This window comes from Ranitomeya variabilis, chromosome 2, assembly GCF_051348905.1.
Source record: "Ranitomeya variabilis isolate aRanVar5 chromosome 2, aRanVar5.hap1, whole genome shotgun sequence".
Taxonomy (NCBI): Eukaryota; Metazoa; Chordata; class Amphibia; order Anura; family Dendrobatidae; genus Ranitomeya; species Ranitomeya variabilis.
In genome coordinates, this window is record NC_135233.1 from 571,372,998 (window position 1) to 571,398,458 (window position 25,461).

The 25,461-nt window shown below is 45.1% G+C and overlaps 2 protein-coding genes across 2 annotated transcripts in view; one reads left to right on the forward strand and one right to left on the reverse strand.

The window, feature by feature from the left end:
• The window catches only part of FTO (FTO alpha-ketoglutarate dependent dioxygenase), a 507,540-nt gene that overhangs the window by 453,136 nt on the left and 28,943 nt on the right, over positions 1-25,461 (forward strand). The gene's annotated exons all lie outside the window — the stretch shown is intronic.
• On the reverse strand, positions 708-8,676 carry LOC143807061 (uncharacterized). The gene is made up of 2 exons (XM_077288242.1): positions 7,774-8,676; positions 708-7,194 (listed from the first exon to the last, which is right to left on the reverse strand). Exon 2 carries the CDS (start codon positions 3,430-3,432, stop codon positions 2,482-2,484), a length of 951 nt encoding a protein of 316 aa, XP_077144357.1. The 5' UTR covers positions 3,433-7,194; positions 7,774-8,676; the 3' UTR covers positions 708-2,481.

The window sequence follows — 25,461 nt, forward strand, 5'->3', positions numbered from 1 at the left end:
GCAAAGTCCAGTCTAGCCTTTTTATTCTTGATGCTTATGAGTGGCTTGCACCGTGCAGTGAACCCTCTGTATTTACTGTCATGTAGTCTTCTCTTTATGATAGATTTGGATATTGATACACCTACCTCCTGGAGAGTGTTGGTCACTTGGTTGGCTGTTGTGAAGGGGTTTCTCTTCACCATGGAGATTATTCTGCGATCATCCACCACTGTTGTCTTCCGTGGGCACCCAGGTCTTTTTGCATTGATGAGTTCACCAGTGCTTTCTTTCTTTCTCAGGATGTACCAAACTGTAGATTTTGCCACTCCTAATATTGTAGCAATTTCTCGGATGGGTTTTTTCTGTTTTCGCAGCTTAAGGATGGCTTGTTTCACCTGCATGGAGAGCGCTTTTGACCGCATGTTTACTTCATAGGAAAACCTTCCAAATGCAAGCACCACACCTCAAATCAACTCCAGGCCCTTTATCTGCTTAATTGAGAATGACATAACGAAGGGATTGCCCACACCTGTCCATGAAATAGCCTTGGAGTCAATTGTCCAATTACTTTTGGTCCCTTTAAAAAACAGGGTGGCACATGTTAAGGAGTTGAAACTCCTAAACCCTTCATCCGATTTTAATGTGGATACCCTCAAATGAAAGCTGAAAGTCTGAACTTCAACTGCATCTGAATTGTTTTGTTTAAAATTCATTGTGGTAATGTTGTTATGGAAATATTAGGGTTGGATAAATATATCCCTGTGTGTGCTGTGGCCGCTCCCAATTAGACTGAGTATTTTGAGCGCTCAAAGGAATGAGACTGCAACACCATTGTGTCAGAACAACATTCCATCAATACTGAATCTTTATTGTACATACATAGTTTTATATTTTCACATAGAAAGGAGTGGTTAGGGGTTGTCAGGGGTGGTTAGTTAATTACCATATTGTCTAGCTCGTCTGTCATTGGTTATCTAAACATATATGGAATATGGTGATTAATGCTCATATGACTGCTGATTAAGCTGAGACATTCGATCAGCAGTCATCAAACATCTGACATTCTTCTGCTTTTAAGGATGGAAAACCCCATACGATCTGTCTGGTTTATATTAGTTCATGTCAGCCATTTTATGATCTGTCTAGGTTATATTAGTTTGTGTCAGCCATTTTAAACCATTGATTATAATGTATATATTAGCTGTGAGCATATAAGTATATATTTGATTATAGAGGAGTATACATGCAAGTGAGATCTACATGATATATATATTTCTATCACAAGCCCCCCTTAGATATCACTTGCCCTAATCCTAGCCTCCTGTCCCAAAGCGCTGCAACTCTTTTGTGCTGTTGGCGAACTGACACAAGCCTAACGCCTGTGCCCCACTCCATACAGACTTTTCGCAAATGGGCGGTCAGGAGATCTGTCCCTAACGGGGGTTCGTTGCAATCAGTCTCTTAGTCAATAGCATGTGTAGTGAGCGATGTGTAGTCTTTATCAGGTAGGTCATCTCTTCCGGTCAGGCAGGGCATCCACGACATCATTCTGGCTTGGGTGTCATCTTCTGGTAGGGGAGCTTTTCTTGCCATGCGATGAGTGGATCCAAGCGAGTCTTCCCTCCAGTTTCACAGAGTTTGGTGTCATCAGCAGCACTTGAGCAGGACCATCAAATCTGGGATCGAGTGGTGTTCTCCTTACAAGCTTTTTCACCAACACCCAATCTCCTGGCTTCTAGGAGTGCATACCGGACACTGAATCTGGATCTGGCAATGAAGAAAAAACTCGAGAATGGATGTTAGCAAGTTTCTTGGTGATTTCAATTACGAAAGCAGACAAAGTATCATATTACATAGTCAGCTGCTGAGGGAAAAGATACCCCTAACCTGGGACTAGACACAAACAAAATTTCATATGGTGACAACTTTTCTGGGCCTCTGGGAGTGTGCCTAACACTGAGTAGTGTGATTGGGAGTGTGTAGGCCTAAGTCTGACCCTACTGCTGACTAGATCTCTCATGTGAGGTTTGCTGTGAATGCAGGTCCCTGGTCACTCTCTATCACTTCTGGGACCCCATAGCTGCACATCTCGTCTCTGAGAGTAGCTTCTTTGCAGTAGTCTTTGCTGACTGGTTCTTCACTGGGAAAGCTTCTGGCTGTCCTGAGAACACGTCCATGACCACAAGGGCATATTCGAATCCTCCACTTGGCGGCATCTGGATGTGGTCTATCTGGATCCTCTGGAAGGGGTACAGTGGTCTGGCAAGTTGATGAGTGGGAACTTTCTTGATTCTTCCAGGGTTGCATTTGCCACAGGTCAGACAGCTGTTTATGAACTTGGCTGTTAGGGTGGAGATTTCTGGAGCGAACCAGTAAGCACCAATCGGATCATTCATCTGTGTCTTTAATCTGTGTGTGGGCCCATGTGCCCACTGGACCACCATAGGGTACATGCTTCGGGGTAAACAGGGTTTGTAGTCCATTTAGTATACCCTTCCTTCTTCATGTGTTGCTCACTTCTGCATCCAGCATTCCTTCTTGTCCTTTGGGGCTTGCTCTTGCAACTTTTTTGAGCAGATCCCAGGATGTCATCTTGTCAGGTTTCCTGTCTTCAGCCGTCCTGTAGTAGCCGTCCGGCTCTACGACCTCTTCCACTTGTCCATATTGTCTTCCCTTGACTGCTTCTTTGGCTGCCATATTGACCATGTTGTTGCCCCGTGCCTCTACTGTGTTTAGTTTTCCATGCGCTTTGACTTTTAGCACTGTCACCACTTTTGGAAGTTGAAGTGTGTTCAGCAGGTCCTTAATGGCTCCATTATGCTTCACGGTTGTTCCGCTTGCTGTGAGGAAGTCCCTTGCAGCCCAGATGGGTCCGAAGTCGTGTGCTGTGCCATGCAAGTACCTTGAATCGGTATACATTTTCTCAGTCTTGTCTTCTGCCATCTGGTAGGCCTTCATCAGCGCTATCAGTTCTGCTTCCTGGGCTGACAGACTGGGCGGCAGACTTCTGGACCACAGGATCTCTTGATTGCTGGTCGCTGCACCTCCCGTGTGGAATCTTCCTTCATCATCTGCAAATCTGGAGCCATCCACATAGAGGATCAACTCTGGGTTGGTCAGTGGCTCTTCTGCCACCTTGGGTAGTCCTGCTGTTTCCTGTTGCATGATGCTGAAGCAATCATGGTCATCCGTCCGGAGCAAATTCAGACTTTTTATCTGAGGATCCGTATCTGTATCCCCCCTTGGGAGTGGGAGTAGAGTGGGCGGATTGAGGACTGTGCATTTGGAGATGGTGACATTGTTGGGCAGGAGTAGAGAGCACTGGAGGCGAAGATGCCTGGCGGTGGAGAGATGTTTTAGCTGGGTTTGGTTGAGGATTGCTGAGATGTCATGCAGAGCCAGGATTTCCAATGGTTTTTCCACTGATGTCAGTAGTCCTGTCCAGGAGGGCATGTGCTGCAACTGCTGCTCTCATGCGGGAGGAAGAGGCTTCCCTTGCAACTGGATCCAGGCAAGCTGAAAAGTAGTCCGAAAGTCTCTGCTTTCCCCCCTGAAGCTGTGTCAGGACTCCAGTAGCAAGGCCTTCTCTTCTCATCAAGTAGAGACGGAATGGCTTCTTGTAGTCAGATAGGCCTAGTGCTGGCGCTGAGACTACAGAGCCTTTTAACTTCTTGAACGAACTGAAGGCCACATCTGTCCGGAGGAACGGGGTCACACTGACGTATTCACACAGAGGCTGCATTAGGACGGAAGCATCAGGGATCCAGGCTCTGCAATATGACACTAGACCAAGGAAGGCCTGTAGCACCTTTGGAGTTGTCGGAGGGACCATCTTCTCCACTGTGGTCCTCCGGTCATCTGTCAGGTGTTTCGCCTGGTGAGCAATACAGTGTCTCTGGAATGTAACTTGCTTCAGACACCACTGGACTTTGTTCTTTGAGATCTTGCAGTGCTGCTCCGCCAGGTAGAGTAGGAGATACAAGGAATGGGCTTTACACGTGTCAAAGTCAACTGCACAAAGGAGTGGATTGTCCATGTATTGTAGCAGGGTTACTTCTGCTTGTTCTGTGACTCAGTTGGTGAGAACTGTGGACATTGCTTTGGTGAACTGTGAAGGGCTGTTCTGGGCCCACTGTGGCATCACTGTCCATGTGTGGTGTCCCCCCTGGTGCATTAAGGCAAACAGGAACTGGTCTTCCGGATGAGGGGGAACACTGAAGAAAACCTTAGCCAGGTCGGTCACTGTGAACACTTTTGCTGTGGCAGGCACATTCGAGAGCAGAGTGTGCGGATTCGGCATAATTGCAGTTTCAAACACTGTGGTGTCATTCACAGCTCTCAGGTCATATACCATTCTGAACTTGGCTGGCGCTCCTTTTACAGTCTTTTTCTTGACGGGGAAAAGCGGGGTATTGCAAGGCGATGTGCGAGGAACAATGATTCCTATTTCCAGGTAGACCTTCAGTTGGTCAGAGGCAGCTTGACTCTAGGCCTGGCCTGGGCCTTACGAGGGTACGGGGTACATGGCTTGAGTGACACCCGTACTGGGGCAACTTGAGGTTTTCTCACGTGCTGGGGTCCCTTAGACCATAGACTTTCTGGTACTACATCCAGTACCTCCTTGGGTAGGCCTCGATTGTTTAATGTTCTTGTAGGGCCGCCAGCATGACTCTTCTCGGGTCAGGGATGAAGAAAGTGTCACTGTCCCATCTTCCTGGAACACTGTGGTTGCCTTCAGCTTCTGCAGTAGGTTTGCTCCCAGCAGGTTGAGTGGCAGGTCCTTTACACCACAAACTGGGACAGGATAGAGTGTCCTGGCTGAGTGCACACGCTCAGTGGCTTTGTAAGCTGAGAATGTCTGACTTGACCATCAATGCCCATGCGAGACACAGAGGATTCTGATAGGCAGGTGGGATCAGCGAGTTCCACAGGTGTCATCACACTTCTGGCTGCACCACTTTGGATCTGACAACGCCATCCACTTTTAAAGGTAATTTGAGGTATTGGTCCTGCAGATGAAGTTTTACATGTCAGGAGCGTAGTGTCTTGCGAACCTGGCTTGCTTGCCCCTGTCCTTTGGATGGGGTACTTCACTGCTTTCTGCACTTCTTCCTTGACCTGTTTCTCTGGACCAACTCTTGGGTTGCATGGGTCCAGTCTCTTCGGGGGCGTGGGTGCTTTGCACTGGTTCTGGTAATGGCCAAACTGAGTCGCCACAAATGTAACACTTGACACTTCTTCTGTCTTTGTAGGGTGGTTGCGCTTTCAGGTCAGTGGTCACCATGAGAGGGGCTGTCCTCTGCACCCCTGGTTGTGACTCAATCCTTTTGGCTACTGTGGACAACGGCATGATGGGTACTGTAGCGGCAGCGGGGTCCGGCCTGCTGATTGAAGCTGCGGTGGTAAGACGGGGCCTGCAGGTGCATTCGTGACGAGGCCCGGGGTGCCATGAGACCGGCGGCTGCATCCAACCCAAGGTCTTGGGGCATTACAGGGGCTGCGGCTGCATCTGCCGTCACTTCTTACCCCTGGTCTGACATAGCTTCTCCCCTTTGCTAACCTTATTGAGGTCGGTGTCTCCTCTCTGGAGTCTGCAGCAGTTCTTCTGGTGTGTTGGTCGGCACTTTGTAGCATCTTCACCTCTGGCTCCCCTTCTGGTGTTCTCAGCAGCACGGCACCGGTTTCCTTCTTTGCGCTCTTTGTCGTGCTATAATGGCGGCAGTTTTGGCAACAATTAGCAATAAACAGTCTCCTAGGCGCACATAAAACATTTTTTCTGGGTCAGTCCACTGCTATTGACCTGTTCCTAGGCCTAGCCACTATCAGTGGTTTCCTGATTGGCTGTCTCAGTCCATGCCCAAAGGCCTGTGTATCTGGTCATGAATGGTAAAGCCCAAGTCTTGGAATACTTGCATTACTCTGCCATGAAACTTCTTTACAGACTCTGTCTTATCTTGGCTCATGTCATGTAAGCTGAGGGCCTGTCCGGCCAGCCTGCCTTTGGCCCGCTCTCTGAGCTGTTCAATTAGCTGTGGCCCTGACTCCCAAGCGTGTACGTCTGATTCTGCTGGAAGTTTGAATTGTTCCTTCATGATTGGCCAGAGTGCATCACCTGCTTCTATTTTCATTCATGGCCCAGAGATCATTCCAGCTGGCTGCATATGTTTGCTGCTTCTGCTACATTCTTCGGTAGAATGGCATCCCTGGGTCTGGACTATTGTCACCTGACTTGAAGTGCAGTGCACATAGTGTAATGGTGGTGCCTCTATCTGCCCCTGCTTTCTTGATGCCTGTGGGTTTCTTTTCTAGTACTGGACAGCATGTATGATGTTCCCTCTTCATCTTCATCAGAAGAATAGTTGTGGTAGCTTGTACTGGGGTCGTACACTGACTGATTTTGGACTTAGAAGTTGCTTTTTTATGTGAGGATGTCTCCCCCCTTGCTGAAGCTATGATGGATTAGGATTATAGTTTCATGTTGGTGTGAATGTGGATGTAGGCAGCTCTGACCGGTGCTGAAGCTGTACATTATCAATACATGGTGATATCAAAGTTCATGTAAAATCTTAAGGGTTACAATATTGTTGACTGTGAAATGAGGTAACGGAGGATCTGTCAGTGAGCTCGTTCTGATATCACTCCTCCCCCCTCTGCACCCAGGGCTGAGCTGACTGCTGCCTGATATGTCTGGGGCTGCCCACTGTGGGGGGGCTTTCACCTTCTCTCCCCGATATCACAACTGGCAATGGCTGGACTGTGCCAGGGACACTTTGTGCTGTAAGCACCATATTGTCTGAATTGGGCGTTGGCCCAGCCGGCATCAAGGAGGGAAAAAGAGGAAGAAGAAGAAGGAGGGGGTGATGAGTGAGACAAAGGAATAGTCGGAGGGGAGAGAGAGAGAGAGAGAAAATGTGGAGAGAAAAGACTGACAGAGAAAAAAGAAAGAGGATAGATGAGAACAACAAGAATAATAGAGAGGAGCCATGATGCCTTCTCCCTGTAGGGAGAGATGGGGTGCGCCACATACTGTGCAAAAAAAAATAACTACCTACACCATGGATTCTGCTAAAAGCAGACTACTCAGATTCTCCTGTCTTATACCCACAAAAATCACTTCCTGGTTTGCTCACATAAACTTTCTGTACCACCTAAACGATGTAAGCTCTGCTGCCACTTCACACCATGTATTAGTATTCAGCAATCTAACATCAGCTACTTCCCTTATTTTGCTTTCTACGTCATGCCATTCTGCAGCTTGAAGTCTGCCATTCTAATGAATTTCACGTACTTTATACCTTCCAAAAATCTTCACATACTTAATACCTTCGTATTCTGTCACTATCTAGGGGCTGTTTTCTCATCAGGAAGTAAAAAGACTTTCCTGTTGCTCGGCTACTTTATTCCCCATGGCAAAAGCGAAAAATGAAAATGAAAAACACACAAAAATGAGAAAAGAAAACAGTACTAAAAAAAACTTCTAAAAATGAGTATATAAAACACTAAGAAAAACTCAAAACGATAAAAAAAACCGTCAAAAACTTAGTTCACAACCAAAAAACTCCAAACTTTGATACAAGAGTAAAGAAAAAACTTTTTTCAAAAAATAAATAAATAAAAAATAAAAAGATAAAGAGATTGAAGATTGAGGAAAACTTAATTAAAAATTTTAAAATGCCGCAAAAAGGAAAAAAGACCCTTTAAGAGAGTAAAAAGAATTAAAAATGAAAACGGCTTTTCCCTTTTTTTTTTTTTTTTTTTTTTAGAATCTCTGCGCCCAAATGCAGTCAGAGACACACTTCCTCTTTTTTAATACTATAATATTCTAATATGCAATGTCACTAAAATCCCGTTTGTCATATCAAAAATGATAGATACAATTTAAATTTCACTTCTTCACAAAAAAAACTACGCATACCCAGCATTGCAGCTGAAAACAGTCAGGAAAAAAAACTAGATATGACAGTTTGATTTACAATGCATATCTCTCTGCTAAACAGCACGGAGAAAGAGGAAGTTCGGACAAGAGAACTATTTCTGCTTCTTAAAGCGGCAATAGTACATGGCACAAACAGACAGATAGACAATCCGAGAGATGCCCTTTTAAATTCTGTGACACATGCAGGCTGCGCTGGGAACAGACTACTGCCAATCGCACTGGACGCACCTGCGCCCGGGCCACCTGAGTGCTTGAGAAGCACAACAAGCGGGAAATCTACCACCCCGGTCCGGACGTCCTGACTGGATCGCCGGCACTACGGGAATCTGCAGTAGCCCTCTTAAGTTATCACTACCCGTGCCTGGATCATGGGACCACCTGCCCCGGAACTCTGCGTGTTCCTCCTATGCACGGGAATCCTGCAATAACTTATCGAGCGATTTGACCTCCTGCGGTCCGTTTCCAGCAACCACAAACAAAAGTCACTTTTTCCTTCCTCTCTCGGATTTTACACAAACACATACACGGTCCACAGCAGACACCTCCCAGGGTGGATTCGTGGCTACGGATTTTTTACACTACCTGGGAATTTGTGACCACATCTGACTGGCAAGAGGCATAGACAAGGACTGGGCACAGGGGACTTTCAGGTAAGATGATAACATTTTCTTACCTTACTTATGGAGCTGCGCAGTCTCCTGCCCCTGTGCCAGGCCACTCTACAACTTCCGTTCCAGTCAGTAGTGGGTCCACGTGTGCGTTTCATCCGAGCCGTTGGGTGCCATTCTGTTATGGAAATATTAGGGTTGGATAAATATATCCCTGTGTGTGCTGTGGCCGCTCCCAATTAGACTGAGTATTTTGAGCGCTCAAAGGAATGAGACTGCAACACCATTGTGTCAGAACAACATTCCATCAATACTGAATCTTTATTGTACATACATAGTTTTATATTTTCACATAGAAAGGAGTGGTTAGGGGTTGTCAGGGGTGGTTAGTTAATTACCATATTGTCTAGCTCGTCTGTCATTGGTTATCTAAACATATATGGAATATGGTGATTAATGCTCATATGACTGCTGATTAAGCTGAGACATTCGATCAGCAGTCATCAAACATCTGACATTCTTCTGCTTTTAAGGATGGAAAACCCCATACGATCTGTCTGGTTTATATTAGTTCATGTCAGCCATTTTATGATCTGTCTAGGTTATATTAGTTTGTGTCAGCCATTTTAAACCATTGATTATAATGTATATATTAGCTGTGAGCATATAAGTATATATTTGATTATAGAGGAGTATACATGCAAGTGAGATCTACATGATATATATATTTCTATCACAATGTCTGTAACCAAAATTAGAAAAATGTTGTCTCTGTCCAAATATATATGGACCTAACTGTATTCGTCGCCCATCCTGATATGTATGTCTCCTATCTTGGTATATGTGTCCCCCATCCTGACAGGTCCAAAGTTTGCACCTCAGGCTCATCGGACTCTGATTATGCCACTGCAGCGCCCCAGAGTCCTGGTCATTGCAGTATTGTCGCTCTTCCACCAGGGGGAGTGATGGTACGTCTGATGGCACTAAAGGAGTTCACCTGACCAGGTATCACAGTCACACACTACACTTCACACTCCAACCACCAGGGGGAGCAAAGGGTTCTATGTATTAGGCCACTCCTCACACTCGGGTAAAACTGGGCTTTGGATAGGAAGTTGGAGGAGAACGCTACTGGGTGAGACCCAGGAAAGACCTGTCAGGCAGACAGGGGGAGAAGGAGGAACATCTGAGCTGCAGACAGAGGTCCCTGTCAGGGGCGGGATCCTGGCAGAGACTGAGCGAGAGATAGAACGTTACGGAGCTGCGCCTGCACCTCATTGCGGCAGCATCCTAAGAAAGGACAAGAAGCAGAGTATATTGTGGAGAAGTGAGAAACGAGATCACAGCACAAGGAGATAACACCAGGAGGAGTTCTGCCTTAAGATCGGCAACATCCTTCTGAGGCGCGTAGCCGGTGGCCGGAACACCGAGGGAGTAATAGGCTCTACGCATTACTTCAAACCAACGGCAGGACAGTTAATTCCAAGTTGGCTGCCCAACCTTTAACCTAATGAAGACAACGGAGGCAAATTGTGGGAGAGGGGCGTCTCTAGGGTCCCTATAAAATAGCTCCAGGCCTACCCCGTCATACGGGTGCGTCCTATCCATACCATCTGGGGGACGGAGAGAGAGAATATCAGAAACATACATGACAGTTGTGAGGACTATCCAGTGGTGCTCAGCAGGGAGGTACTACAACACTCAGGCGCTAGTAGGAAGGCTACTGATTTCCACCTGCAAAGGGAACTCTGGATGTGCCTTCGGACCGGCCGGATTCAGCCAGCCCTGTTAGCAGTGCTCTGGATTGTGGATGCTGAAGACTCTTTATCAAATGCCAGATTGAGAATTGTGATCTGTCACTCCATAGAACACAGGCTTTACACCTCTCCATCTGACACTTGGCATTGTGCTTGGTGATGTAAGGCTGCATGCAGCTGCTCGGCCATGGAGCTTCTAGTACATATTTTTTGCACTGTTGTTAATTTGAGAGAAGGTCTGGACTCTGCTGTTGAGTCAGCAGAGCGTTGGTGATTATTCCGACCTGTACTCCTCAGCACTTGGTGACCCCACTCTGTAATTTTACGGGGTCTTCACTTTGTGGCTGAGTTGCTGCGGTTCCTTTCACTTTTCAATAAGATCAAACATAGGTAATGGGGGATATATTTATGAGGGAAGAAAGTTCACGGTTACACCGGTGACTCCTATTACAGGACTGCACTGGTATCAGTGACCTCTTAACCACCTGCTATTATATCCATTGTAAGTAACAGCGGACAGTATGGCGGGAGGCCGGATATTATACATCGGGGGCAATGGGACTGAAAGAACAGCATGAGTTGAATGATGAAAGTTGTGTCCAATACATTTATCCATATCTTGAATTTTTGGGATTAAAATTTGTATCTGTCATCTTCTAGATGTTTGATTAGTGGGGGTCCGACCCAGGTATCACCAAAGAACATATCTGAGTGAGGGAATGTGAATGGTAGTGCAGGATAAAAAAGAAAATTCTCCTCTTCTTCAGAAATAGTGCCACTTTGTTGTTTCTAGGAAAGCGGCGTGACATCCAATATAATATTCTAAAAGTGGCAAATATATCTAATTATGCAGATCTAACGTGCATCCTCATGTGGCAGCCTAATCTTTGATGGTTGTAATGGTGAACGAATATTGATTGGCACCCATCTATTCAGAGAACAGGCCTCTATATTGCTTCTCTGTAAATGAAAAGGTGCAAATCTATGGGATGTAAAAAAAAATAGCAATATGTGAATATCCAATCCAGAGAGGACAAGAACTAGATCTCTAGCACCATGTATTCAAGGTAGCAAACCTAAAAGTCATTATCGACCATGAACATGCCACGTGACTTAAACTAACAAGCCAAACTAGAAACTCCATTTGCAAACATATGTTTCAGGGTGTTTGCCTCTCATTAGTGCAAAGCAAGAAAACTGTTTTGGTTGGATGAGAGGATTCTGACAAGATCTAAGACAGGGGTCTCAAACGTGGCCCATAAGGCTGCTTCATGCGTTGAGCCGCCTCCCCCACCCCCGCATTCAAATTATTGGCATCATAGACGTCGATACAGTTGAAAGCAGTGACGGAGGAGAGAGCGTCAGATGACGCTGCCTCTCCTATCATTCCCCCTCTGCTTCTGACTCAGTGGATGCATGATGACCTCACTTCATTGTACACCACACTGTGCCAGCAGTAGGGCTGATGAGACTGCAGAAGCCCGAGCAGTGATGGAACGGGGATAGGTAAGTAGTATGTGTGTTTGAGTGTAGGGGGGCTGCATTATACTGTGTGTGTGGGGGGAGCTGCATCATACTGTGTGTGGGAGGGCTGCATTATACTGTGTGTGGGGGGCTGCATTATACTGTGTGTGGGGGGCTGCATTATACTGTGTGTGTGTGAGAGAGGCTGAATTATACTCTGAGTGGGCTTAATTTTACTCTGAGGCGGGTGTTGCATTATACTCTATGAGGGGGAGTTGCATTGTACTCTGGGGGGGCCATGCATACCAGGATAGGGATGAGGAGGCCATGAATACCAGGATAGGGATCAGGGGGCCAAGTATAACAGGATAGGGATGAGGGGGCAAGCATAACAGGATAGGGATGAGGGGGGAGGGCATGCATACCAGGATGAGGGGGCCATGCATACCAGGATTGGGGATGAGGGGGCCATGCATACCAGGATGGGGGATGAGGAGGCCATGCATACCAGGATGGGGGATGAGGAGGCCATGCATACCAGGATGGGAGATGAGAGGACCATGCATACCAAGATGGGGATGAGGGGGCCATGCATACCAGGATGGGGATGAGGAGGCCATGCATACCAGGATGGGGATGAAGGGGTCATGCATACCAGGATAGGGATGAGGGGGTATGCATAACATGATAGGGATGAGGGGGCCATGCATACCAGGATAGGGATGAGGAGGCCATGCATACCAGGATAGGGATGAGGGGGCCAAGCATAAAAGGATAGGGATGAGGGGGCAAGCATAACAGGATAGGGATGAGGGGGCCATGCATACCAGGATAGGGATGAGGAGGCCATGAATAACAGGATAGGGATGAGGGGGCAAGCATAACAGGATAGGGATGACGGGGGAGGGCATGCATGCCAGGATGAGGGGGCCATGCATACCAGGATTGGGATGAGGGGGCCATGCATACCAGGATTGGGATGAGGGAGCCATGCATACCAGGATGGGAGATGAGAGGACCATGCATACCAAGATGGGGATGAGGGGGCCATGCATACCAGGATGGGGATGAAGGGGTCATGCATACCAGGATAGGGATGAAGGGGTCATGCATACCAGGATAGGGATAAGGGGGCCATGCATACCAGGATAGGGATGAGTAGGCCATGCATACCAGGATAGGGATGAGGGGGCCATGCATACCAGGGTAGGGATGAGGGGAGCATTCATACCAGGATAGGGATGAGGGGGTCATGCATACCAGGATAGGGATGAGGGGGGCATGCATACAAGGATAGGGATGAGGGGGGCATGCATACTAGGATAGGGATGAATGGGCCATGCATTCCAGAATGGGGAAGAGGGGGCCATGTAGACCTGGATTGGGGAGATATATATATACCAGGATGGGGAATATTAGTACAGAATTGACCACATTTAATGCTTCACTTTTATTTCAGTTTTCCTTCTCTCAAACCTAGGGACATAACTACAATAGGAGGACCTGGATATGGGGACATGACTACAATATGGGGACCTGGATATGGGGACATGACTACAATAGGAGGGCCTGGATATGGGGACATGACTACAATATGGGGACATGACTACAATATGGGGAACTGGATATGGGCACAAACTACAATATGGGGACCTGGATATGGGGACAAGACTAGAATATGAGAAACTGGCTGGGGATATAACTACAATAGGGGGACCTGGATATGGGGACATGACTACAATATGAGAACTTGGATGGGGACATAACTACAATATGGGGACCTGGATGGGGACATAACTACAAAATGGGGACATAACTACAATATAGGGACCTGGATGGGGACATAACTACAAAATGGGGACATAACTACAATATGGGGTCTTGGATGGGGACATACCTAAAATGTAGGGATCTGGATATGGGGACATAACAAATGTGTCCTCATAATGTAGTTATCACCACATCTATAATGGCCCAAGCTCCCAAAAAATTATAAAACACAGCAAAAAATTTCGAAAGGTGTATAGAAAAAAACTTGTATCACTAAAAATGTCACTTTGTCCTTCAAAGAATGCAGTCCCCCAAGTTCAAATTATTTCTATATTCGGCCTACATAACCAGCTGAGTTTGAGACCCCTGATCTAAGTGGTAGGGTTTCTTTTTGTGAAGATGCTCCTCTGAGAGAGAGGACAGGAACTCTACTGCCCCCATTGGAAGTAGCAAAGCACCCTTGGCCAGCTATGGGAACTCCTATTTTCATGTTGGTACAAAGTGTGGTCCCATTTTTGAAATGGGTGCAGATACCATAGTTGGAACCTTCATCTATCAGACATTTGTAGCCAATACTCCTTTAGTGTATTACATCTAAAAAAGTGACAACTGGTGTTTGACTACGGCTCCATATGGCTACAGGGCACGCCTGCATATTAAGGAATATTTAGCTATTAAGATTCACAGCAGATGACTGAGGTGACCTATGACATCCTCATCTTCATTGGATCCTTACTGTCAGACATTGTCCATTGGACCTATTAACATCTCTGACAGCAAAGGCAACAATCACATATGACTTCTCCAGATGGCCGTGCTCCTCTCTTTTCTTTACCTTGTCCTTGATGATGAAAATCCCAATATTAAACCTTTACAATTCCCCACGCTGTGTCTTCTCTTGTACTTGTCCCATTTAATCTCTCGCGTCTCTATGTTTTTAAAGGGCACAAGAAATCAATACCGCACTACGCCAATCTGGATCCTTTACACGGCGATAAATTAACAGGGTTGTATTGATATCTTTGACTGAGCTTTTAAAAATTTGCATAGCTAAGATAATTGGGCTCTAGAGACCGGAAATGTCTGCTGCCATTATAATGACCGTAACTTGCACTGGATGATTTTATACTTATCATTCTGCATATTATAGGAGTGGAGGAAGATGGCAAACAAAGTTTCAAGTTTCTACATCTTGTTACTGATTTCATTTCATTAAAGGTTATTTCCAATTAAAGGAATTTTGAAGGACTTCAAAACTGATGGCCTAGCTCTGGGATCTGATCAGTGGGAACCCTACTTTCGGCTCTCCGGTTAATCATCTAATTGAAGGGGCCAACAGGGGTAATGATCTTGGAAACATGTCCCCATCTGAATGATGTGGTAATGTGACCAACTCAATTCTCTTCTCTGGGTCTTTTTGTATCATAGACATTTTGGACATTTTTTTTGTCGGAGGAGTGAGGCCAATTAGGACTTTTGTTATGGGGCCTCATGATTTCTATATACACCCTTGCTCAGACGCATCATTAGTTCTGCAGGGGGCACTCAGGCATCTTGTGCTCTTTTACTGTGGGACTAAGATCTTACAGGTAGATAGTTGCTACCTTCCTGCCTATTTTGCCAGTTGAGAGCGGTCACAGACCTCTCTTGCCAGTGATTTTGCATCTTCCACTGACATCACGTTGACGGTGCAGCAGATTCTCTCCTGTTCTGTTAACAGGACATGACTGATGATGGCCGGCAGTCAATCAGGATGACATTAGCAGTCACAACCCATCGACAGAGCAGCCTGGAAGTAAGAGAGCTACACTGTTGACATGAAGCAGCAGAATTGGTCAGTGACCACTCTGTGCCAATGGCGGGGAGAAGAGGCAGGTCATTAGCACCTGCCCGTTAGTTCTTAGGCCCTTAGTAAAAAAATAAACTAGTCCCAGATAATCCATTTAGAGCAGGGGTGGGGAACCCCAGGCCCTCGATGGCCTTTTATCAGGCCCCCAAGCAGATTCTCAGGGACCGCATTCTTGGGCAGGGAGGTGTATTTTGTTTACAACCAGCTCATTAATTTCTTCTTGCTGTGTTAGCACACACACACACATTGCTCACTACTGAACACTGAAGGGCATGTAATGAAAGATTACGTTCTGACACCAGTGCCAGGGTCAGGATGTACTTTGTGGGCGGAGTTTGTACGGCCCCCGAAGGATGGTATAAATATCCAAATGGCCCTTGGCAGAATAAAGATTCCTCACCCCTGCTTTAGAGGATCTGTTGCTAACATCTTGGTACCAGACAGCACATCACACCTTCGGAGGTCTTATACAGTCCATGCCTCGATGGGTCAGAGCTGTTTTGTGAGCATTAGTGATACCTTAAGTACATAATATAATGTTATGACTGTTAGAACACGTAAATTATTATATATGTATAAATATTTACAGTATTATACTTTTTTACACCTCCGATACGCTCGTACTTCACTTGAGCAGTGCATTCTGCGTGTACGCCACTTGTAAATAATTTTTCATGTCTCTCCAGCTAAACCCTTTGCACAGCTGGACAAACCACACACAGATTACACACCAAATAAAATTCCTTGTAAAATCCTCACTGTGACTGTAGCATCTGAAATGTAGCCTCAGCGTTTCTTTTTAGTGGGAGATGGGGAGAGCCGCTTCAGAACAGCAGCTTTTGCCGCTCGTGCTCGGTTGCTCGAGCCTTCGGGGCTCTTGTCATTACATCTTTTCTTTATTTCTCCTACCTTAAATGCTTCGCTATTATAAAAGTCATTGTGTCAGCTGTCGCCATCACCTGGGGCTCACTCCTAGAAAACTGCGTAAGCAGAAGATTTTACAACACAGATTCTTTATAGACTCTGACAACTTTTCATGTGTCTAAGCAAAAACGAAACACTCGGCTGCAGATGGAGCGTTCCTTACTGCGCTAAGGAAGATTTTTCTCTAGGATCTGACCAGGAATGCTGATCACTAACTGGCTGTAATGAGTACATCCATCATGTCATTATGTGACCTACATAACATTGATCTGATCAACGTGATGTCTATAATAGTCGCCCACTAAGGCCGGAGTCACACTAAAAGTTAGAAAAATCGGTCCAAGTCTCACTGCCGAGAATCGCATGAGTGTAATGCAGGTGTCATGCGAGTACAAACCGATTTTTCATACTTAGCATTATTATTATTATTATTATTATTATTATTATTTATATAGAACCATTAATTCCATGATGCTGTACATGAGAAGGGATTACATCAAAATACAAATATCACTTACAGTAAAAACAAACTAACAATGACAGACTGGTACAGAGGGAAGAGGACCCTGCCCTTGCGGGCTTACATTCTACAGGATTGTGGGGAAGGAGACAGTAGGTCGGGGGTTGCAGTAGCTCCAATGGTGTTGAGGTGGCCGTGTGGTCATTACAAGTTGTAAGCTTTCTTGAAGAGGTGGGTTTTCAGGTTTCTTTTGAAGGATCCAAATGTGGTGGATCAGGGCCGGACTGGGACTAAAATTCAGCCCTGGCATTTGAAGTCACACAGGCCCACTTGTCACATGGTGACTGTATAATATCTTTGTACACTTGTAGGCAGGGCCAGTTTTAGGCAAAGTGGGGCCCTAGGTAAAGTTTAAAATGGGGCCCCAAATGCTAACATATTGCACATCACACGAAAGCATTTCTGTTGTATTTACATGCGCTGAGTTCAGGCCGCTAAATGAGTTTGATCGACAATACGGAAGTTGTTCAACGCTTGTTTCCCGGCCTCTTTCCACCAACTGAGGAATAATGATGGGACAGAACGATCACTAATAGATCACTAACAGATCACCATACAGTATCATGTTATAAGCAGCACATCTACAGTTTACACCCGCGATGTGCTGCTGAGAACAATGATTTTTGTTCCAGCAAAAACAATCTGAATATGCAGCATTTTACTTGTTTAGTAAAATACACCCCATAGTCCTCCATATATTATAATGTGCTCCACAGTCCTCCATATAGTATAATACACTTCCTATAGTCCTCCATATTAAAATACACTGCTCAGTCCTCCACATAGTATAATACACTCCTCATAGTGCTCCATATAGTATAATGCACCGCCATAGTCATCCATGTACTACAATTCACTTCCCATAGTATAATGCACCCCATAGTTCTTCATATAGTATAACGTATTCCCCATAGTCCTCGATACAGCATAATGCAGCCCACATATAGTATAATGCAGCCACCCCAGAGTATAATGCAGCCACCCCACAGAGTATAATGTAACCCCCATAGAATATAATACAGCCCACCTCCCCATAATATATAATGTAGCCCCCCCATAGAAAGTAATGCAGCCCCCATAGTATATAACACAGCCCCCCCATAGAATAGAATATACCCCCACAATAGTATATAACACAGCCACATAGTACATAACATGGCCTCCCCCATAGAATATAATATACTCCCCATAGTATATAGCAAAGCCCGCATAGTATATAGCACAAACCGTATAATATATAGCACAGCCTGCATAATATAGCACAGCGTGTGTAGTAGATAACACAGCCCACACAGCAGTATACAGCACAGCCCACGCAGTAGTATACAGCACAGACCACGCAGTAGTATACAGCACAGCCCACGTAGAAGTATACAGCACAGACCAAACAGTAGTATACAGCACAGCCCACAGAGCACTATATACAGCACAGCCCACAGAGCACTATATACAGCACAGCCCACAGAGCACTATATACAGCACAGACCACAGAGCACTATATACAACACAGCCCACAGAGCAATATATACAGCACAGCCCACAGAGTAATATATACAGCACAGCCCACAGAGCAATATATACAGCACAGCCCACAGAGCACTATATACAGCACAGCCCACAGAGTACTAAATACAGCACAGCCCACAGAGCACTATATACAGCACAGCCCACAGAGTACTATATATAGCACAGCCCACAGAGCAATATATACAGCACAGCCCACAGAGTACTATATACAGCACAGCCCACAGAGTACTAAATATAGCACAGCCCACAGAGCAATATATACAGCACAGCCCACAGAGTACTATATACAACACAGCCCACAGAGCAATATATACAGCACAGCCCACAGAGTAATATATACAGCACAGCCCACAGAGCAATATATACAGCACAGCCCACAGAGCACTATATACAGCACAGCCCACAGAGTACTATATACAGCACAGCCCACAGAGCACTATATACAGCACAGCCCACAGAGTACTATATATAGCACAGCCCACAGAGCAATATATACAGCACAGCCCACAGAGTACTATATACAGCACAGCCCACAGAGTACTAAATATAGCACAGCCCACAGAGCAATATATACAGCACAGCCCACAGAGTACTATATACAGCACAGCCCACAGAGTACTAAATATAGCACAGCCCACAGAGCAATATATACAGCACAGCCCACAGAGTAATATATACAGCACAGCCCACAGAGTACTATATACAGCACAGCCCACAGAGTACTATACAGCACAGCCCACAGAGCAATATATACAGCACAGCCCACAGAGCAATATATACAGCACAGCCCACAGAGTACTATATACAGCACAGCCCACAGAGTACTATACAGCACAGCCCACAGAGTAATATATACAGCACAGCCCACAGAGCACTATATATAGCACAGCCCACAGAGCACTATATACAGCACAGCCCACAGAGCAATATATACAGCACAGCCCACAGAGTAATATATACAGCACAGCCCACAGAGCAATATATACAGCACAACCCACAGAGCAATATATACAGCACAGCCCACAGAGCAATATATACAGCACAGCCCACAGAGTACTATATATAGCACAGCCCAGAGTACTATATACAGCCCAGAGTACTATATACCAATTATAAAACACTAGCGCACTACCAATACTGTATAGTAGTAAGAGAGGGGTGCAGCAAAGTGGAAATGGAATGCCTAAGAAAAAACAAGAAAAGAGTCCACTGAAAACTGCTGCACACCACAATACGTATCAACAATATAAAAAGGTAAACTTTATTGACATAATAAAAACATTAAAAACAAATGGCACACCACAAATCCCCACAATGATCCATGACTAATATAGTGGCCAAACAAGGGTAAATGCCCTATAGAAACTATGTACAAAATGAAGTGTCATATACCTAAGCAATATACATATCCAAGACAATTAATGGCATATCGATATAATAATCAAATACTAAATAAAGCACAGGTATAGCACAGATATAACACATGCAGATGGCCCTGTGACTCTTTGTCTCATGAAAAAATGCAAGATGCCCTAAGCAGAAAGAATGTATGTATACCAAACATACAGATGAAAACATGGATCCTGTCAACGAATATAGACAAACATGGCAAAGATGGTAAGTACCTATGTGTTGGCCCACAATCTATTGATCCTATAAGGCTTATGCCGAGTGGTGATCCAAAGGCAAAATGCCGAATAAAGTACCCAAAAGTGAAGGGCTATAGCGGCCACATACCCACAATATAAATGAGAAGCTTGGGTCCAGCTATGCAGACCAAACACAAGATGGTGCCGCCAGGAGCAAGACGTGCAGAGAGGCAAGGATCAAAGTGGGGAAGGACCCCACGCGTATCGCCGTTACGAGGACGGCTTCGTCAGGGGAAGGGTTTTTATATTGTTGATACGTATTGTGGTGTGCAGCAGTTTTCAGTGGACTCTTTTCTTGTTTTTTCAGAGTACTATATACAGCACAGCCCACAGAGCAATATATACAGCACAGCCCACAAAGCACTAAATACAGCACAGCCCACAAAGTACTATATACAGCACAGCCCACAGAGCAATATATACAGCACAGCCCACAGAGCAATATATACAGCACAGCCCACAGAGTACTATATATAGCACAGCCCAGAGTACTATATACAGCACAGCCCACAGAGCACTAAATACAGCACAGCCCACAGAGCAATATATACAGCACAGCCCACAGAGTACTATATATAGCACAGCCCACACAGTAGTATACAGCACAGAGCACAGCCCGCATCTCTTCTCTTCCTTCACCCCCCCCCCCCCCCCCCGGGAATGGTCCACTGTCCAGTAAAAAAAACAAAAAACACTCTCCTCACCTCTCCTCTTGCCAGCGTTGCATCCTGGTTCCTGCTCCTGTCTCAGCAGCTGCAGTCTGCCCGGGACACAGCAGGTGCGCGATGATATGACGTTATTGCGCACCCGGTCCCACAGTGTCAGAGGCAGAGCGGGGAATGATGGGAGAGGGAGCGTCTATAGACGCTCTCTCCTCCATCATTGCATTCAACTGTACCGGCGTCTATACGCCGGTATAGTTGAATGCGACGGCGAGGGGGGGAGTCAGCGGGGGCGGGGGAAGGCAGATCGAGCGGCCCACGACTGGCACCGGCCCTTCTGGCATTTGCCAGAAGAGCCCGATGGCCAGTCCGGCCCTGTGGTGGATAACCGGACATGTCGGGGCACAGAATTCCAGAGGATGGGTTGGGAGAAGTCTTGAATTTACATCCGAATGCAGTGTGATTGCTTAACAACTGCAATTAGATTTTATCATGAGCTTTTACATAGAGAAATTTTCTTTACACATCATTTTCTAAGGAAATATTTTTGAAAACACACATTATATACATAGATTAGATAGATCAGGAGATAAATAGGGAGATAAATAGAATAAAAGCCGGCAATTCATTTGCCGTGTACAGTAAAATCACAGAGTGACAGGTTAGAATGGATAGAATAGATATATACACATAGGATAGGTGATATATACAGGTCCTTCTCAAAAAATTAGCATATAGTGTTAAATTTCATTATTTACCATAATGTAATGATTACAATTAAACTTTCATATATTATAGATTCATTATCCACCAACTGAAATTTGTCAGGTCTTTTATTGTTTTAATACTGATGATTTTGGCCTACAACTCCTGATAACCCAAAAAACCTGTCTCAATAAATTAGCATATTTCAACCGTCCAATCAAATAAAAGTGTTTTTTAATAACAAACAAAAAAACCATCAAATAATAATGTTCAGTTATGCACTCAATACTTGGTCGGGAATCCTTTGGCAGAAATGACTGCTTCAATGTGGCGTGGCATGGAGGCAATCAGCCTGTGACACTGCTGAGATGTTATGGAGGCCCAGGATGCTTCAATAGCGGCCTTAAGCTCATCCAGAGTGTTGGGTCTTGCGTCTCTCAACTTTCTCTTCACAATATCCCACAGATTCTCTATGGGGTTCAGGTCAGGAGAGTTGGCAGGCCAATTGAGCACAGTAATACCATGGTCAGTAAACCATTTACCAGTGGTTTTGGCACTGTGAGCAGGTGCCAGGAAGCATGAAGTGCTCCAAAATCTCCTGATAGCTAGCTGCATTGACCCTGCCCTTGATGAAACACAGTGGACCAACACCAGCAGCTGACATGGCACCCCACACCATCACTGACTGGGTACTTGACACTGGACTTCAGGCATTTTGGCATTTCCTTCTCCCCAGTCTTCCTCCAGACTCTGGCACCTTGATTTCCGAATGACATGCAAAATTTGCTTTCATCAGAAAAAAGTACTTGGGACCACTTAGCAACAGTCCAGTGCTGCTTCTCTGTAGCCCAGGTCAGGCGCTTCTGCCGCTGTTTATGGTTCAAAAGTGGCTTTACCTGGGGAATGCGGCACCTGTAGCCCATTTCCTGCACACGCCTGTGCACGGTGGCTCTGGATGTTTCCACACCAGACTCAGTCCACTGCTTCCTCAGGTTCCCCAAGGTCTGGAATCGGTCCTTCTCCACAATCTTCCTCAGGGTCCGGTCACCTCTTCTCGTTGTACAGCGTTTTCTGCCACATTGTTTCCTTCCAACAGACTTACCATTGAGGTGCCTTGATACAGCACTCTGGGAACAGCCTATTTGTTGAGAAATTTCTTTCTGGGTCTTACCCTCTTGCTTGAGGGTGTCAATGATGGCCTTCTTGACATCTGTCAGGTCGCTAGTCTTACCCATGATGGGGGTTTTGAGTAATGAACCAGGCAGGGAGTTTTTAAAAGCCTCAGGTATCTTTTGCATGTGTTTAGAGTTAATTAGTTGATTCAGAAGATTAGGGTAATAGGTCGTTTAGAGAACCTTTTCTTGATATGCTAATTTATTGAGACAGGTTTTTTGGGTTATCAGGAGTTGTAGGCCAAAATCATCAGTATTAAAACAATAAAAGACCTGACAAATTTCAGTTGGTGGATAATGAATCTATAATATATGAAAGTTTAATTGTAATCATTACATTATGGTAAATAATGAAATTTAACACTATATGCTAATTTTTTGAGAAGGACCTGTAGATGTCAGTGACACACATATTTACAGCTCTGGAAAAAATGAAGATACTACTTCACAGTTTTATAAAAATCGGCTTCTCTACATGTCTGACAGCCATTTTATTCCAGTGTCAGTTGAATTCCAACCAGAGTACACCTCATTCTACTTAATGTGCTTCTGATTAGGTGATCACCTGAACCAAATCTTATTTAAAGAAGGAATGTCTAAAAAACACTGCTGTGATGTTCACAATCCTCTTGCAAATAAGACAAGCTGGATGGCAAAACAAGTGCTAGTAATATCCCAAAAGTAATAGGAATGAAAAAATAACTTTTAACCATTCCAAAGAAGTTGAAAAGAAAAGTCTTGCGTGAAGAAAAGAAGGGCTCAATTCTGGCTTTACAGCAGAGGGACACAGTGAGCGTCTTGTTGCCTTCATCCTTAAAATTTGTAAGACTGAAGTCCATTACAACAAGGTCAAGCAGCAGACATTGGGGACAACGAAGCTACAGACCGGCAGAGGGCGAAAATGACACTCCACTGCCTGGGATGACAGTCATCTTCTTCGAATGTCACTCAGCAACCACAGGATGACATCAAGTGACTTACAAAAGGAATGGCAAATAGCAGCTGGGGTGAAGTGCAAGGCAAAAACAGTTCATGACAGGCTCCTAGAGGCAGGACTCAAGTCATGTAAAGCTAGAAAAAAGCCTTTCATCAATGAGAAGAAAATGAGAGCCAGGCTGAAGTTTGCCAAAGACCATAAGGATTGGACAATAGAGGACTGGAGTAAGGTAATCTTTTCTGATGAGTCTAATTTTCAGCTTTGCCCAACACCAGGTCATCTAATGGTTAGACGGAGACCTGGAGAGGCGTACAAGCCACAGTGTCTTGCACCCACTGTGAAATTTGGTGGAGGATCGGCGATGATCTGGGGATGCTTCAGCAAGGCTGGAATTGGGCAGGTTAATCTTTGCAAAGGACGTATGAATCAAGCCGCATACAAGGTTATCCTGGAAAAACAGTTGATTTCTTCTGATTAGGTAATGTTCCCCAACTCTGAGGACTGGTTTTTAAAGCAGGACAATGTGCCATGACAAACAGCTAGGTCAATCAAGGTGTGGATGAAGGACCACCACATCAAATCCCTGTCATCGCCAGCCCAATCTCCAGACCTGAACCCCATTGAAAACCTCTGAAATTTAATCATGAGGAAGATGGATAGTCACATGCCATCAAAGAAAGAAGAACTGCTTACATTTTTGTACCAGGAGTGGCATAAGGTCACTCAAAAGTAGTGTGAAAGACTGGTGGAAAGCATGCCAAGACGCATGAAAGCTGTGATTAAAAATCATGGTATTCCACAAAATATTGATTTCTGAACTCTTCCTGACTTAAAACATTAGTATTGTTGTTTCTAAATGATTATGAACTTGCTTTTTTGCATTATTTGTGGTCTGCAAGCAATGCCTTTTTTGTTATTTTGACCATTTCTCATTTTCAGAAAATAAATACAAAATCTATTGCTTGGAACTTCGGAGACATGCTGTCAGTATTTTATAGAAAAAAAGAACAATTTACATTTTACTAAAAAATATACCTATAAAGCAAAAAATCAGACAAACTGAAAATTTTGCAGTGGTCTCTTAATTTTTGCCAGAGCTGCATGGTCGAGAAGTCGATGGGAGGTATGTGTCGCAGAGATGGCTTGTCTCTGTGATGTAACCTGGAGTATTGTATCTAGTTTATGAAAGCACTAAGAGGTTTGTTTGGTGCACCTGGGACTGGTTTACGGGTAGCTGTGAGAGATGGGTGGGTATAGCTACCCACATACCTCACCTCTGGGTGTGGTTACAGCCTATATAATGGAGACTATTGTTTGGCACATGGTCTGTGTATTGGGAGGGAGAAGGCCTCCTGTGTGTTTGGCTCCAGATCGAGCCTGAGTACTGGATATTACCCTAGCCTGTGTGCCCACAGTCCTGGCGGAGCAGAGCCCTGCTATGGACATTGTTAATTTGTTTTGCCTGATCTAAAGGCTGTTTATTTTCTGTTTGTGCTTCTGGGGTTTATGAAGCAATATACCCAGGCAGCACAGTGGTGCAGTGGTTAGCACAGCAGCCTTGCAGCGCTGGAGTCCTGGGTTCAAATCCCACTAAGGACAACATCTGCAAAGAGTTTGTATGTTATCTCCGTGTTTGCGTGGGTTTCCTCCGGTTACTCCGGTTTCCTCCCACATTCCAAAAACATACTGATAGGGAATTTAGATTGTGAGCCCCAACGGTGACAGTGATGATAATGTGTGCAAACTGTAAAGCGCTGCGGAATATGTTAGCGCTATATAAAAATAAAGATTATTATTATTATTATACCCGTTATCCTTCGAACCCTAGTGAATAAAACTCCTACAATTGGAGCTAGATGTGTGGGCAGCATTTCCAGCAGAGATGTGCGACTGCTACAGGAAGGACTGCATGTCCTGGGTTAAGTCTGTTGCAAGCAAGCAAGCATCGCCAGACAAAATGGAGGACCTGCTGAAACACCTGGTCCAGTCGCAGAAGCAACAG

Bases quoted from the DNA above. Each gene is read 5' to 3' on its own strand.
- LOC143807061 (XM_077288242.1), bottom strand. From the start codon at position 3,432: ATGCCCTCCTGGACAGGACTACTGACATCAGTGGAAAAACCATTGGAA.